This window comes from Pseudomicrostroma glucosiphilum (genome assembly GCF_003144135.1).
Source record: "Pseudomicrostroma glucosiphilum strain MCA 4718 unplaced genomic scaffold BCV69scaffold_4, whole genome shotgun sequence".
NCBI lineage: Eukaryota > Fungi > Basidiomycota > Exobasidiomycetes > Microstromatales > Microstromataceae > Microstroma > Microstroma glucosiphilum.
In genome coordinates this window covers 138,117-152,826 of record NW_020289916.1, presented here as the reverse complement: position 1 = coordinate 152,826, position 14,710 = coordinate 138,117, and the positions used below count along the sequence as shown (strand labels likewise).

Here is a 14,710-nt window from a genome sequence, read left to right as displayed (position 1 = left end):
GACCTGAATGAGCAAAGCTCTATGGAATGAAGGGTAGAACGTGAAACAGTCTTTCTCCCGGTATATCAAGTTCTGGAGTCCGAGAATCCTAGCTCATTGAGGCCCAGTCCAGATCCAGCCAAGATCATTCGGGCTTGACATTTGAGCTCAGGCCACGCCGACATCTCTGCCGTTACCATGGGCAGGATGGCCATACCTTCCACCCGCCTCGCCTCCGTTTCCAGCGCCGTAAGGCCGAGCAGGCGACGCCGCACCAGCCCTGCCGTTGTCATAGTATCCCCTGTACACTCCGGGCGGCACTTCTTCCCCCATCAGTCCACCACTCCCAGCGATAGCCTCTCCAACGAGGCGCTCGACGGCCGCTAGATGCTTTGTCCATCCGCCAGGCCCACCAGCTCCCCTCCTCAGAGCGATAAGGCTCGGCTGCAGAATTGATACGAGCTTCATCTTTTGGTCGGGCTCACAGAGCTCGATGAACCTCTGCAGGACGTAGTTCGCGTACTGGTCTGTCATCATGATGTTCGCCGCTCGATTCGCCGAAGCCATAGTCTCGTCTTCGTAAGGATAGGGCGATGGTCCTACGGGTTCCAGAATCTCGCTAGCCAGTCGTCGAAGCTGCGACTTGTCGGCAGCCCTGACCACCTGCTCTACCACGTTCGAAGCGAACTTGTGTCTGCTCAAGGCGAGGACTTTGCCTACCACGGCCTCGATGACTTTCATCTTGTCTTGTGGCATGCCTCGCTGTAAGATCCATTGGATGACGTAATTCCCGTACTGATCGGCCATCAGTCTCTCGCTGCTCTGATGCAACTCTTCCAGGAGTGGTCGAGCCTGAGCTTGACCGCATCTCTCAAAGATGCGCTGCAGTACTCGACAAGAGTAGCAGTGAGCGCCCAGACTGACGACACGCCCATGGAATGTGTCAGAGATGAACCTGACATCCTCTGGGTTCTCTACGACTGACAGGAGCTTCTGCACAACGTGGTTGGCATTCTGGTCCTGAACCATCTCCAAGACGTGCCCTCTGAGCTCCTCAGCTAGGTCTAGGCGGACTGAGTCAGGCAGATAATCCAGAGCTTTCTGGATGACTCGGCAGCCGTAGGTGCTCAGAGAGAGTGGCACGACATAATTGCGCACCTCCTCGGTCAGTGACAGCCTTTGCTCGGTAGAACCGTACTCGAACATCTTCTGGACAACGTAATTGCCAAAGACGTCCTGCATCAAGGAGCGGGCTGAAGGCCGGATCTCCTCGAAGACCCAATTGACCTGATCTCGCGAAGCATGATCCAGCCGGTCTTGCGCAAAGCGAGACCCATGCTGGTCCATGCAGAATTCAACGACGTGACCTCGAATGTCGTCCAAGACCCAATTGGCTGTGGGATCGCTGGAAGAGGTAGTGAAGACACTGTTGGGAGCGTAGCGCTGAGCATAGCCGGAGCCAGGAGGTTGCTGGAAGGCAGATGGCGTCGGCGCTGGAGGACCAGCAGCGGCTCTTCGTTGGCGGAACTCCTCAAGCAACATCGATCGTGATCCTACCATTGCAGACGTGCCAGGTGGGTTGAGCAGCATTGGAGCATGAGCAGTTGATAAGCTGTCATGCTGAGAAGGAAGATACGCAGCCGACTGATGTTGTCCCATGCGAGGGTGACTAGGGACCTGTCGAGGACGAATGGGAGCGTTTGCTTGGGACGAATAGCCAGTATAGGCGTTCAGAGGTGCACCAGGCGGTCCGCCCTGATGAAGCCCCTGCTGACGTTGCTGGCCTGCTCCAGCATAAGCCTCGGAGCCTAGATTCATTGAGCCAAGAGCCTGATACAGCTGTTGCTCTGCATGATCTGGTTGACGTTGCTGTGCGAAGTGAGGGCCCAGCTGCTGCTGCTCACTGCGCCAATGCTGGCCATTCTGAGGCATGCCAGGCCTGACGGGGTCTCGGGGATAAGCCCCCATCGGACCGTTGTGGCCTTTGCCGTAGACGTGACCGGGGACCGCGGCTGTGTTGATATGGCTAGGCTCGCTCATATGACCATGTGCTGCAGCCCGATTGGCCGGTGGCAGATGTGAGGCAACATTTGTATAGGCATTGTATGCTTGACGGTGGGACGCAATGGGATGAGGCTGTTGATCTTGTTCAAGGAAACCTCGTTGTCTCCCACTGTACGACCCTTGATAAGCGCCTGCATTTGGTGCCCTACCGCTCTGCTCACCTTGATGAGCAGACACATTACTTGCAGGGCCCCAAGGGGACCCCTGTCTCCCATTCTGTTCGTATTGGCGCATCTGAGAGTATGTGTTGACGCCCTGTTGGTGCCGCAACTGCTCTGCGTCTGGCTCTTGAAACCCGCCTGCGAATGCGTTCAGGCTAGAGGATCGCGAAGTAGTAGAGGCTTCGGACGAATCCTGCACCGGCGAAAGCGCTCCACGGGATTGCTGAGAAGAAGCTGAGTCAACTGGAGGCCTAGGCAGATGGTTGGAGGGGTCTAGCGTCGCAGCTCTCTGAGGCGCCCTTATGCCTTGCAGCAGCATCGCCCTCTTCGAGCCCAGTGGCTTCTTCTCGGGCGAAGGAGCAAGATCGGAGAATGTAGCGCCCGCCCTATCGCCTTCTAGAGCAGAAGGGGACGCGGTTCGCAGTCCTTCATCCTCGTCCAAGTCGAGAGCAGCAGTCATTGCTGCTTGCACATCATCAGGTAGGACTGCATCTGGCTCAGAGACGAGTCTGCCGCCGCCTAGACCATAGAAGCCCGCATCCTGAGCAGTAGCCAAAGTCGCCGCTCTGACCGGCGGTCCCCGAGTTTGGTTGGCAGACATCTGCTTCAATGATGAGGTGGAGAGTCTCTGCAAATGCGAGTGCAAATGCAGACGGCGCAAGAAAGGTCTGATCAGCAGAGCGTCCAGGCCCATCGTCTCGCCCTCACTATACTCACATCAGAAGCGTCGTTCAACCAGAGGCTCGACTCAGAGTTCCCGCTGTTCTGTCTAGAAGGTGTACTCAAATCGCTGAAGAAAGACGAGGTCTCCTGGTTCTGCTGTTTCCAGATGTCACGCGTTCGAGGGGCGATTTGGCCTGGAGACGATGGGCCAATGGCGCTGTTTCCCCAGAGCGATGCGCCGGCGGTGGCGGATCTCTTTGGGGGACCGAAGCCTTCTGGGGCGTCGAAAGGGGAGTGCAACGGTGCTGCTACAGAAGGTGATTGCGGGAATGGCTCTGAAGACAGCAGCTCGGTGGGGAAGGTAGACCCTAGATTGGTTCGTCCAGAGCTGTTACTGCGGGTGGCTCCAGGGAAGTCGCTTTGAGCTGGCTGAGCAGTGTTGTTGTAATCACGCGCGAGAGATGAAGATGAAGCGAAATTGCCGAGGGTATTTGATCGAGGGTGCGTGGTGTGTGTAGGTGTTGGAGGAGCTTGCTGCAAGTTGGTAGAGAAGAAAGAGGAGGAGGCCGGAGATGCCAGCGGTGAACGTACACTCGTACCGAAAGGATGATGTTGAGAAGCGGAGGAGCCGGTACCATTTGTGAACGCTCCTGAGAGGTTCATGTGTAGGTGACCTCGGCTGAGGCCGCTGCCACCATTGGCTACGTTTGCCTGTGGGCGCTGGTAGCCCCCGCCATCGTTACTGTTGACCCTGCCTCTGCTGCCCTCTGTGCCGAGGAAGGCAGAGCGGCTGGATTGGCGGTCCATCTCCTGAACGAGTCAAGGGGCGTAGCAATTGCGGCCGACCAGCAGAGCAAGCAAGCGCCGCTGGTAACGAAAGATGCGGCCCGCCTTGCCCGGAAGAATGGTCTCGCCGGGGAAATGGGCGGCGGTGCTCAGCAACGAGACGAGTGAGGGCGCAAGATGGAGCAGCAGAGAGCAATGCGAAGGACGAAAGAGGTTCCGTCGTCCACAACGTTAGACGAGGAGATGACGTGGCACCGAGAAGAAGGAGTGAGGAGGGCAGAGATGGTCGTGGGAGGTGATGCTGTGCCACTCTCCTTCTCGGATCCACTAGCACCACAAAATTGACGGGAGCAGACAGTCAGAGGCGCAAGCCTGCATTGCGCATCGCGCACTTCAAGTGGCCGGCACCGACGCCAAGACCAGACGGCATCGCACCGCGTACCGTCGCATCCTTCGATGGACTCTTGAGGCACAATGAGTGAACATGTGACGAGCATACTGAGTGGAAGACGTAGAGCATGCTTGAGTCTGCGGCGACTGCCTACGGCGCTTTCATTGCAATTGCTCTGCTGCCACATTGGACCCTGCCGTCTGTCGTCCGTCCGACGGAGCTCTATGAGGCCCCACGAGCTACGTATCATCAAGGACACCCTCTCACAGGCTACGAGGGCAATGACTGACAGCACCCTCGATACAGCCTTCTGATGGGCCTGTCTACTGCACCCTGGAACCCCTCATCGCCAAACAATGTCAAAGTCGGAGATTCTGTCGGTCGGAAAGAAGGCCGGGTTTTCTCCGATCCGCTCATGCGCCCGCCGCTCCACTCGACCTCTCACCTCTCACCGCACCTCTCCAAGCATCATTCCTAAGAGGGGTCCCCATCACTGCGTCGATCTACCTCTGTCACCATGAGCTGTCTCACCATCTAGATCAGGACTCTTCATCTCTGCAGCGCTTCCGGTTGGCTGAGGCGATCCTGTTCAGAGGACGCAGTCGCCGGCTGGCCTTGCCATTACCTTGCTGCATATCTTCTTCTTTCTTCCTGCCTTCCTCCTCTCTCATCTCATTCTCGTCTTTCTCCTTCTTTCGCCATGGTAGAGCCGTCTTCGTCTACGCAGCCTTCTGATGGGCATTCAAACAGTCATCCGGAGCTCACAGGGCGGGCGATCATCGTAGGACTCGGTTGTGGTGTGCTCATCTGCTTCACCAATTGCTACTTTGGGCTGCAGTCCAGCTGGATCTCGATGAGCAGTATGCAAGCCGCACTCATTGGCTATGGACTCATACAGCTCTTGCCGTGGACATCATCTACTTCCGCTGTTGATCAGCTCCCCGACTCTCCAGCTCCATCTTCTCACACTCCCATGGATCGTTACTTCTGGACTTGGTTCGGCAAGGGGCGTTTCACGCCTCAAGAAAACGTTGTACTACAAACCACTGCTGTCGCAATGGGATCAATGCCCTTGACTGTGGGCCTCATCGGAATCGTTCCCGCTCTACTGCAAATCAGGCCAGAGAGGGACAACGGAGCTATGCCAATCAGATTAGATGGCTCGGACCTCCTCCTGTGGAGCGCCGCTCTGTCCCTCTTCGGCGTCTTCTTTGCGGTACCACTGAGGAAGAAGGTCATCGTGAAAGAGCGATTGACATTTCCCAGTGGTACTGCCACAGCACATCTCATCTCTGTCCTTCATCGGGTCAAAGTGCGGGATGAAAGTGACGGTGAAGAGGACTCGCAAGGAAAGAGCACCGCAACACTTCGCAGGACTTCCCCGGAGAGGACCATTCGGCGGCGACATGGGCCTGGAGCTGGCCATCCAGAGGAGCAGCAAAGTTTGCTGGGCAGTGCCTCTCTTTCTTCGTCTTCTCAGAATTACCGCACAATAGATCCGGAAGATGCAAGCGAAGACGATGTTCTTCAAGGTGACCTGGGTTGGAAGACCCTTCTTGCCTCATTTGCAGTATCGATTACTTTCACCATCTCATCTGCACTCTTTCCGGTTCTCTACGCCATTCCCCTCTTTGACGTTCTTCCACCTCACAACTTGGCGGCCAAATGGGGCTGGTACTTCACTCCTTCTCTCTCTTACGTAGGCCAAGGAATCATTATGGGCCTGCATACGACAGCTAGCATGATCGCTGGTGCCATCTTTGGATGGGCCTTTCTGAGTCCTCTTGCTCACCACAGCGGCTGGACGGAGGGACAACCGATGAATGCGGAGACAGGATCAAAAGGTTGGATCTTGTGGATCTCTCTGGCCATCATGACCTCTGAATCCCTCATTGGACTGCTTGTTCTGGTCCTTACCGAGACCAAAGTCGGTGATATTGGTAAGATCTTTAGCTTGGGCAAGACAGGGTCACCGCCTCACGGCTCCTCGGAGAATGCGCAACAGTCTGCTGGAACGTCCGTCGTGCCAGCAGGGGAGGTGGACGAGCCCCCTCATCGCCTACCACCTCCTCCAGCCGTCATTGGCGGTCTCGTCCTCTCCTCCTGCTTTGCCCTCTTCGTCATGTGGTACCTCTTCGGCGTTGAAGGCATCGAGCCTTACACCACTCTCCTGGCCATTCTCCTGGCCTTTGCCCTCTCGATATTGGCTGTGCGCTCTCTAGGACAGACAGACCTCAACCCAGTCAACGGTCTAGGCAAGATCTCACAGCTCATCTTCGCTGTGCTTCAACCTCACAATCTGACGGCCAACCTAGTGGCCGGTGCCCTCTCAGAGGCCGGCGCCATGTCTTCCGGCGAGCTGATGCAGGACTTCAAAGCAGGTCACCTGCTGAGAGCTTCACCTCGAGCGCAATTCTACGGGCAGCTCATCGGATCTATCGGAGGCGTCTTCGTCTCGAGCTTCGCATACCAGCTCTACCTCAAAGTGTATGAGATTCCATCGCCTTCCTTTCCTGCTCCAGCCAGCCAGCAGTGGCTCAACTTCGCTAGGCTTATCAGCGATGGGACAATACCGAAAGGGTCAAAGGGCTGGCTGATCGGCTGTTCCGTGGTATTCGCCGTTACTGGTAGTATCAAGGCACTCGTGCAAGCGAGGGAGCTTGAGAGGGGCCGGCAAGACAAGGCGGCTAGGAGGGCCGGAGCAACCGGAAGGGACACCGATGCAGATGAGGACGAGAAAGCGACTGTTCCCACCTGGGAAACGTTTGCATACTACCTCCCCTCTGGTGTCGCCTTTGCCGTTGGCATTCTCAACACTCCCAATTTCTCCATCGCCCGTTTCCTGGGCGGGCTGATCTCCTATTGGTGGACCCGCCGGCAGCAACGGCGGCAAGGAGCTTCCTCTAATTCCGCATCGTCCCAGTCATCGTCAAAGATCCTGATCATCATCCTGGCATCTGGATTTGTTCTTGGGGAAGGAGCCGGTTCCATTGTCAATCTCTTCGGCAAGAGCTTCGGCTTCCTCGGAAGCGTGACCTGTGCGGGCTGTAGAGGCAGTTGTGGTGGGGGTTGTTGAGCCGTCCGTCAAGTAGAAGACAAATGATCGTATACCTTCGCTGTCCTCTAAAGTGATGATTGTGCAGCTGAACTATGATACACTTATGCTAAAGAACCTCCTCGACTATCTGCCTGAGTTGCCAGTCACTTTAATGCTGACCTTCGGCCATTGCTGCCATGAGAGGCGTATGCACCCGAGCCTTCGTACTGCGTGGGGCCGGGGTGCACCGATTTGCACCGATGGCATGGAAGTGGCCGCCGAGTCGGCGGGGCAAAAGGTGGCGTCCCCCGCCGGGCGGAAGACGCGGAGAAGGTCCAAGTCCGCTGTCCGCACCTCCGGATTGTCCCACCTCCGACTGGGAGCGATTCTTCTCGCCCCAACTTGTACTTGCTTGTACACTTGCCTTTCTTTCCTTCTGTACCTTGTAGATCTCCCTCACATCACTCCTCGCCATCACCATGTTTCGTTCTGTCATTCGCCGCTCCGTCAATGTTGGTCCTTCGACTAGCAGGCGCGTGCCACTGCAACCACTCTCAGTCCGCCTGCTCGCTACACAAGCCGGTGGAGGTGCCGAGGTGGGTGTGGACTCCAAGGTGACCACACCGGCTGAAGCTGTCAAGGCGATCAAGTCAGGTAGCACGGTACTCAGCTCTGGCTTTGGTCTTTGCGGAACACCAGACACACTCATCAAGGCCATTAGCGAGAACTCGAGCATCACGGGACTCACCTGCGTTAGTAATAATGCCGGCAGTGGAGACAAGGGCTTGGGTGAGTAGACGACACAGGCGCAGCTGTGCTGATCTGCGAGGACAATCTTGTCTGATATACCATGCTTTCTCGCATTCACTCATCCATTCAAGGTAAGCTTCTCGGTACTCGCCAGGTCTCCCGCATGATCTCCTCATTCATTGGCTCGAACAAGACCTTTGAGAACCAATACTTGACCGGTCAGGTCTCCCTCCAGCTGACTCCTCAGGGCACTATGGTTGAGCGAGTCCGCGCCGGAGCCTTCGGCATCCCTGCCTTCTACACACCGACCGGCTTCGGTACCAGTGTACAGACTGGAGAGATCATCACCAAGTACAAAGAGGGTACTGAGAAGCCTGAGGCAGAGGAGTGGGCTAAGCCTAGGGAGACGAGGGAATACAACGGAAAGGGCTATATCCTGGAAGAGGCTATCTACGGAGATGTAGCCATTGTCCATGCCTGGAAGGCCGACAAGATGGGCAACTGTCAATTCCGGTGAGACAGCATCGAAATGATGTATATATGCGCTTCACTATTGCTGACGCAGCTTCCACCTTCTCTCACGTCAGCTATGCCGCTTCCAACTTCGGTCCTACCTTCGGCAAGAACGCCAAGCTGACTATCGTAGAGGCAGAGAATATCGTCGAGGTAGGAGAACTCGACCCCAACTTCATTCACCTGCCCTCGATTTTCGTGGACAAGATCGTTCAGGCAGACCAGCCAAAGCAGATTGAGGTCAAGACGCTGCGACAGGAGAAGAAGGAAAGTTCGTCGGCTTCGGAAGAGGACCCTTCCAAGAAGCAGGCTCGAGAGCGCCGAGAGAATATCGTCAAGCGTGCCGCCAAGGAGCTGAACAACGGAGACTACGTGAACCTGGGTGTGGGTATGCCTTCCCTGGTGCCCAACTTCCTGCCAGAGGGCGTCAAGGTCGTCTTGCACTCTGAGAACGGTATCTTGGGAATGGGCCCGTACCCCACCGAGGCTGAATTGGATGCCGATCTGGTCAATGCTGGAAAGGAGACTGTAACTCTCATGCCTGGAGCTGCCACTTTTGAGTCTTCGGAGTCTTTCGGTATGATCAGGGGTGGTCATGTTGATGTCACCATGCTGGGCGCGCTGCAGTGTGGAGCTAACGGAGACTTGGCTGTGAGTAGAGCTAAAAGCGAGACTTATAGAGAGACAAACAGAGCGGATAGCTGACTGACCCGTCAATCTACTGCCCCGCTCACCTAGAACTACGTCATTCCTGGGAAGCTGATGAAGGGAATGGGAGGAGCCATGGACCTGGTCAGCTCCCCGGAGCACACCAAGGTGGTGGTATTGACGGACCATGTTGACAAGGTGAGTAGTTAGAAGAGCATTCTGCTACGACTCTTTTTGGTAGCGCAAATTGCTGAATCTCCTCCTTTCCTGCCTTCTCTCAGAATGGTCGCTCCAAGATCGTACAGAACACCAAGCTGCCCCTCACTGGTGCCCGGTGTGTGTCAAGGATCATCACCGATATTGCCGTCTTCGACGTGGACAGGACGTCTGCTGAGGGTGGTCTGACTCTGGTCGAATTGCTGAACGGCTCCACGGTGGAGGAGGTCAAGCAGAAGACTGATGCAACCTTCGAGATCGCATCTGGTGTCCAATAGACGAAAGGATGGGCCCCTCGAGGTGGCTCGTTCGAAGGCAGGGGATGTGCCGCATTCTCTCCACTTGTACTTCGCTCTGCTGTAGTCCCATCGTGATCTTTCATACTACTATCGGCATTGCCTCTCTGCTGCTCTGGTCTCTTGTGAGGTCCGTATGCACGGCCAGGCGGACTGGGCGAGACGCGCCCGCCGCGGTGTGCATCTTGAGCACAGACATCTTCCGGCACATTGCGACCCCCGCTTCGCCCCTTGTACCTGTCCCCACGACTGCGACCCTCTTTTTGACCCTCACAGATCTCTCATTGTCTCGACTTCCTCTCAAATGCTCGAGCTTCATCGCTAGCTAGCTGTCTCCTTGTCTCGACCTTGCCCAATATGGCAGACATCGCCCCCACGCAGGACCCTGCGGGCGGGCGAAGCTTCGTATCCCCGGCAAAGTGTCGCATCTTGCTCACACCCGCTCACCCCAGCGTCACCCCGGCCGAGTTCGAAGAATGGTCCAGCTATGTGAGATCATTCGAGAGCATCAGGATCAAAGACCTGCCTCCGAGTACTTCGGGAAGGACTGGACCAACGCCTGGGTCTAGCCTGCATACATATGGAGAGGTACACCTCTCCTTCATCACCTCGTACGACCCTCAGCATGCCTTCCTCGCTCCTTTTGCCATGCATAGACAGGTCTTGGGCGTTCTAGGTCTGGGCTCGTATAGTTCTGCAGTGGACAAGATGGAGCTTGAGCGAGCTCCCTCCGCACTGCGTGAGCTTCACCCGAATGCAATCGTTCATCGAGCCTACATGTTCGATACGGAGGCGAACAAGCCTAGCGCAGCAAAGCCCAAGGAGCCCGAGAAGGAAGGTGACGCTGAGGCTGGCGCAAAAGGAGATAATTTGGCGGATGTATCGGTCTCGTCAGAGGACATGGCTGCTCAGATGGAGCAATTGGAAGAGGCAGCTACGGCAGCTGGCTTTGCAGGCAGGGGCAACTCAGGTCTCGTCATCTTCCCTGCTGTGAGAAGAGATGGCAAAGATGTGCGCTTCTACCTACGTACCCTACTCCGAGACTTCCTCGGTTCCATCCTTGATGGACTGGACAGCATCGTCAAGGGGCTCGAAGGCAAGCCATTGGAAACGCCGAGAGAGACTCTCGATGGTCTTAGCCCAACCTCCTCGACATCCTCATCTTCGAGTCTCACATCTTCAGCATCAAGTACGGCAGCTCTGGCAGCATCCCGTGCCTCGTCCTTCTTCAGCTCGTTCGGTTCATCAGCATCATCTGCAGCGTCTGCCTCGCCGCCCATGGGAGGCGGCAGCCTGCCAGCTGTTCTCAGCCCCGGAGCAAGCTCTGACTCAAAGACGGCAGCATCGAGAAGTTCCGCAAGTAAAACCACTACAGGGAAGAGGAGTGCAAGCTTAGTTGGGGCCGGTCCCAGTGGAGCCGGTCGCTATTGCAAGATCAAAGCTGATTACGCCTTGCTGAGCGGTGATCTCTGGGCAGCTATCATCAACTACGATGCATGCATGACATGGCTCGGCAAGGAAAGGGCTCTAGCGGGTGGACAGGACGCCGTCTGGTACGCTAGTGCTCTCGAAGGCTGGGCAGTCACTAGATGTCTGATCTTCCGGATGAGCGGACTAGAGGAGAAGGTGAGCAGAAGCATACTGGCGCTAACTTCCTGTGATCAGCGTACTCATCCCCGTCTCTCCACATCATCGTCTCACAGGGGCCCTCCCTCTCTCTGCCTTCGGGCGGGACCAAAGAGAAGGGCAAAGACAAGGAGCTGTATGAACCACCCTTTGCTCGCTTCGAGTGGGGTGAGGTGGCAGAAGCCTACTCCCTCGCGATCCAGATCTACTCTAAGACGCTGGCCCCACCTCGCTATTTGCTGGACTCTGTACGATCGGTCAATCCCGACACACCACGAGATTATACCCACCCTCTGATACATGCATCGGCTTGTATTGCCTATGCGAGGTTTCTCCTGGCCGTGTGGGCCTCCTCTGGTTGGAATGGTGAATGCTTCGACCAGCTCATCTACGGAGGAGTGCCGCCGGCACTGGTGGAAGATGCTCGACCAGGCCCGGCCATGTATGCCGCCCTCTCCAAGAGCTCAGGCGTGCAGCGGCATGAGATTGCCATCCCGACTTCGCTTGCCCTATCACATTCAGTCGCAGCCCTGAAGCCGCCGGATCAGATCTCGGTCCTCTGCTCGCTGGCGAGTATCTATGGCTGTATTGGATTCCCACGTCGAGAAGCATATCTGCTACGGCAACTACAAGCCACAGTCGTCTCGCTCTTAGCCCGGACTCTTATGCTCAATCCTCGGGAGCCAGTCACCGTCATGAGTGCACTGAAGCAAATAGCAGGCTCAGACCATACCGTCTTGGGAACGATGGTTACACAGTCGTTGACGAGTGGACTAGGAGAGGGAGCAGACGCAGTCTTGATTCTAGCTCTGCAGATCTGCGAGACTTATGGCATTAATGTCGATATTGATCCTCTCAAAAATATCCCGCCGCATCACATCCTGTCGAGAGCGGCCTTGTCTGGCAAGACTACCACGACACAACAGCCGCTACTGAAGAAAGGTGGTGCGCAAGCACAGGGCAAGGGCGAGTCAGATCGTCCTACACTCCACGACGAGGCCGCTTTTGGGTGGGCAGATTTACAAATTGCCCTTCTCAAAGACACCATCTGTGTTGCAGAGATGCTGCAAGACCACGTTGGCATGGCTTTCTTCGCTACGGTGCTGTTGCGAGACTTTCACGAGCTTCTCTCTGGTGAAGAGCAGCGCAACCTGATTCGAGGCATTGCCAATTGTGTTCGTACAGCTCGGTGGCAGGATGCTCAAGACCTGGAAGTTCACTACTGGGGCCCATCCGATCCCCTGTGTAGCATCGAGCCGGTCCCCATGCCTGCTCTGAGACTGCCGACCGAACATCCCGCAAAGGACCTTGCCGAAGCCGACAAAGAGGCCGATACTGCAGCACAAGGAAGTGCCCAGGCAGCTGGTCTCAACAATCCATTCTTCTGGAACCCGGTGCGAGCAACTGGCGCAGCAAAGCAGCAGATGCCTTTGGTACAAGATGAACAAGCTGAGTTCCTCCTCACCTTACAGAATCCCTTGAAGGCTCCACTGGAGCTGACAAACGTCCGCCTTAGTACAACAGGAGGCGAATTTGACGCCGATAGTATAGATGTGGTGCTTCCGCCCCTCGCATACTACACCATACGCCTGACAGGCATACCGAGAGCGGGGGCCGGGACGCTCAGCATCCGGGGCTGCTTCGCCACCCTAGCTGGGTGTTTGGAGAGGGAATTCAAGGTCGCCCTCAACGACGAGGCGAGCGAGAAACTTCGCCTCAGTCGCGAAGCAGAGCTTGATGATCGCCGGACTAGACTCAAGACACAAGGTCTTGATGCTCGCCCCGCTATCTTGACTCAGAAGCGTGCTATAGCTATGGCCAAGGCAGGTGACGACAAGGTCTCCCAAGCAGTCAAGAGACTACAGCAGAGCAACGCCACCGCACAGGAGCACTTTCTACAATGTCGGCTCTTGCCTTCTCAGCCGCTCCTCGCGGTTGACTCGCCGTCGCTGACGCATGGCCAAATGATCCTCTTCGATGGAGAGCAGACGACACTCAAGCTGCGCTTGACGAATATCTCGTCTCTGCCAGTCGACTTTGCCCGATTGTCCTTCAGCGATGACCTTAGCGAGGACATCCGGGCATCTTTGTCGGAAGGGGATCTTCTCCCTGCTGACGCTCACCAGCTAGAATGGCAGTTGCTACATCAACCGGTCTTCACTTGCGCCCGTCGGCCACGCTCGATCAAAGTCCTGCCGGGGAGGTCCGTCCTCGTGCCGATTAGCGTGAGAGGAAAGCTAGATTGCACTAGGGGGACCATTCATGTCGACTTCGCTCATGTGGATGCACCTGGACGAGGAGGTCTGGTGACGGAGCAGACGAAGAATTTTCACACTAGACGGACATCTATGGCGTTTGAAATGACCGTATATCCTGTCGTAGAGTGCGGCGCTTTAGATGTTAGGACCATTGGAGGCGGAGATGCGGAGAACATTGTCAGAGGCGCCTCGAAAGGCGCAAAGCGAATTGCTGTCAACGGGGACAGCCGTATGCACGAAGAGCAAGCGGCTACCTCTCCTGCTGATCTGGCATGCCTGCTCTCGCTGGACGTGCGGAACGTTCACCACCATGCAGTGGACGTTGAGCTGACGCTAGCTAGAGGTGAGTCGTGGCAACGGTAGTCGAAGAGAGCAGTGTCGTACTGACCGCGCATCTATTCATTCGCATTATCCAGACGATGGTCCTCCGCTACACTTCCAGCGCTCTCTGCCGATTGGCTTGACAGCGCACCTCGTCATGGCCCTCCCCAGACTCTCCCTTCCAGACTCGAAGGCACTGGCTCCGATCCCGTCTCTATCCTCGCGGCAATTCATTCTCTCCCGGGTCAAGTTGAGTCCCGCTGAGGAGCAAAGGGAGAGACGGAGATTCTGGTATCGCCAAGAAATACTCGGACGGCTCACAGCTACCTGGACCGAGGCTCGCACAGGGAGGAGAGGAGTGGTAGGGTTGGAAGAGCAGGTGCTGAGTGATGAGCACGTCGACGTTTTGCGGAGAGAAGACATCGAAGTGGGCCTGGAGCTACTAGATGAGCAGGCCCAAGTGCTATCTCGGGGTCTTGGAGCAGAGAAGGTCTCCACTGCTTCGGCAGAGTCATTCCTCACTGTCCGAGCGACGATACTGAATCATTCCTCGCGGCCGCTCAAGCTCCTATATCGTCTGGTGCCTCTCCCTTCCACCGCTCTCGACACCTCTACGGACTTCACCTCGACTGCGCTCAACCAGCAGCGCATTGCCTCTGCAAGCTCTGCACCAGGAGCCAATCCAGCAGGCGGGCAAGCACTCGCTGCAGCGGGAACCCATTCGACGGATGCAATTCTCTCTCAGGTCCTCATCACGGATGGGAGCCTCTCTGCTCCGGTGCGACCATGGCCTCTGCCACCTGGTGAGGAGGCGACGATTACAACTGGCGTCTGCTTTTTAGCTCAGGGAAGATATGCCTTCGTTGGAGCCGTCGAGGAGGAATTGCATTTGGGCGGAGGTGAGAAAGACGAGCAGCCCACGGAGAGGATCAGTGAAGTTGGCAGAAGAAGGCTCGTCGTGGATGTCAAGGAGCCGGAAGAGTAGCAGGGAGGTGAGAGGA

At 56.4% G+C, this 14,710-nt stretch overlaps 4 protein-coding genes across 4 annotated transcripts; 3 read left to right on the top strand and 1 right to left on the bottom strand.

Moving 5' to 3' along the window:
- Positions 1–342: 342 nt before the first annotated feature.
- BCV69DRAFT_243159 (Pumilio1 in complex with Cyclinb reverse Rna) lies at positions 343–1,527 on the bottom strand (the record flags this gene model as incomplete). The annotated part of the gene is made up of 2 exons (XM_025490054.1): positions 343–1,373; positions 1,482–1,527. Coding segments are annotated over 2 exons (1,077 nt in total), but the record flags the coding sequence as incomplete, so codon positions are not given.
- A 3,217-nt stretch (positions 1,528–4,744) lies between these two features.
- On the top strand, positions 4,745–7,223 carry BCV69DRAFT_268182 (OPT superfamily oligopeptide transporter; the record flags this gene model as incomplete). The annotated part of the gene is made up of 3 exons (XM_025490856.1): positions 4,745–4,972; positions 5,051–5,350; positions 5,399–7,223. 3 exons carry the CDS (start codon positions 4,745–4,747, stop codon positions 7,118–7,120), a joined length of 2,250 nt encoding a protein of 749 aa, XP_025348880.1. The 3' UTR covers positions 7,121–7,223.
- Positions 7,224–7,446: 223 nt separating this feature from the next.
- On the top strand, positions 7,447–9,615 carry BCV69DRAFT_268178 (putative succinyl-CoA:3-ketoacid-coenzyme A transferase mitochondrial precursor). Its single transcript, XM_025490855.1, has 5 exons — positions 7,447–7,870; positions 7,963–8,344; positions 8,419–8,995; positions 9,083–9,190; positions 9,274–9,615. Exons 1-5 carry the CDS (start codon positions 7,561–7,563, stop codon positions 9,484–9,486), a joined length of 1,590 nt encoding a protein of 529 aa, XP_025348879.1. The 5' UTR covers positions 7,447–7,560; the 3' UTR covers positions 9,487–9,615.
- Positions 9,616–9,743: 128 nt separating this feature from the next.
- On the top strand, positions 9,744–14,694 carry BCV69DRAFT_311449 (hypothetical protein; the record flags this gene model as incomplete). Its single annotated transcript, XM_025494864.1, has 3 exons — positions 9,744–11,130; positions 11,208–13,731; positions 13,805–14,694. Exons 1-3 carry the CDS (start codon positions 9,862–9,864, stop codon positions 14,692–14,694), a joined length of 4,683 nt encoding a protein of 1,560 aa, XP_025348878.1. The 5' UTR covers positions 9,744–9,861.
- Between the last annotated feature and the right edge of the window lie 16 nt (positions 14,695–14,710).

What these genes read in the sequence shown, in the direction of transcription:
- BCV69DRAFT_268178 (XM_025490855.1), top strand. Translation starts at nt 7,561, where the DNA reads ATGTTTCGTTCTGTCATTCGCCGCTCCGTCAATGTTGGTCCTTCGACT. An exon ending in CAGTGGAGACAAGGGCTTGG is followed by an intron (nt 7,871 to 7,962) that starts GTGAGTAGACGA and finishes CATCCATTCAAG; the next exon opens with GTAAGCTTCTCGGTACTCGC. An exon ending in TGACGGACCATGTTGACAAG is followed by an intron (nt 9,191 to 9,273) that starts GTGAGTAGTTAG and finishes GCCTTCTCTCAG; the next exon opens with AATGGTCGCTCCAAGATCGT.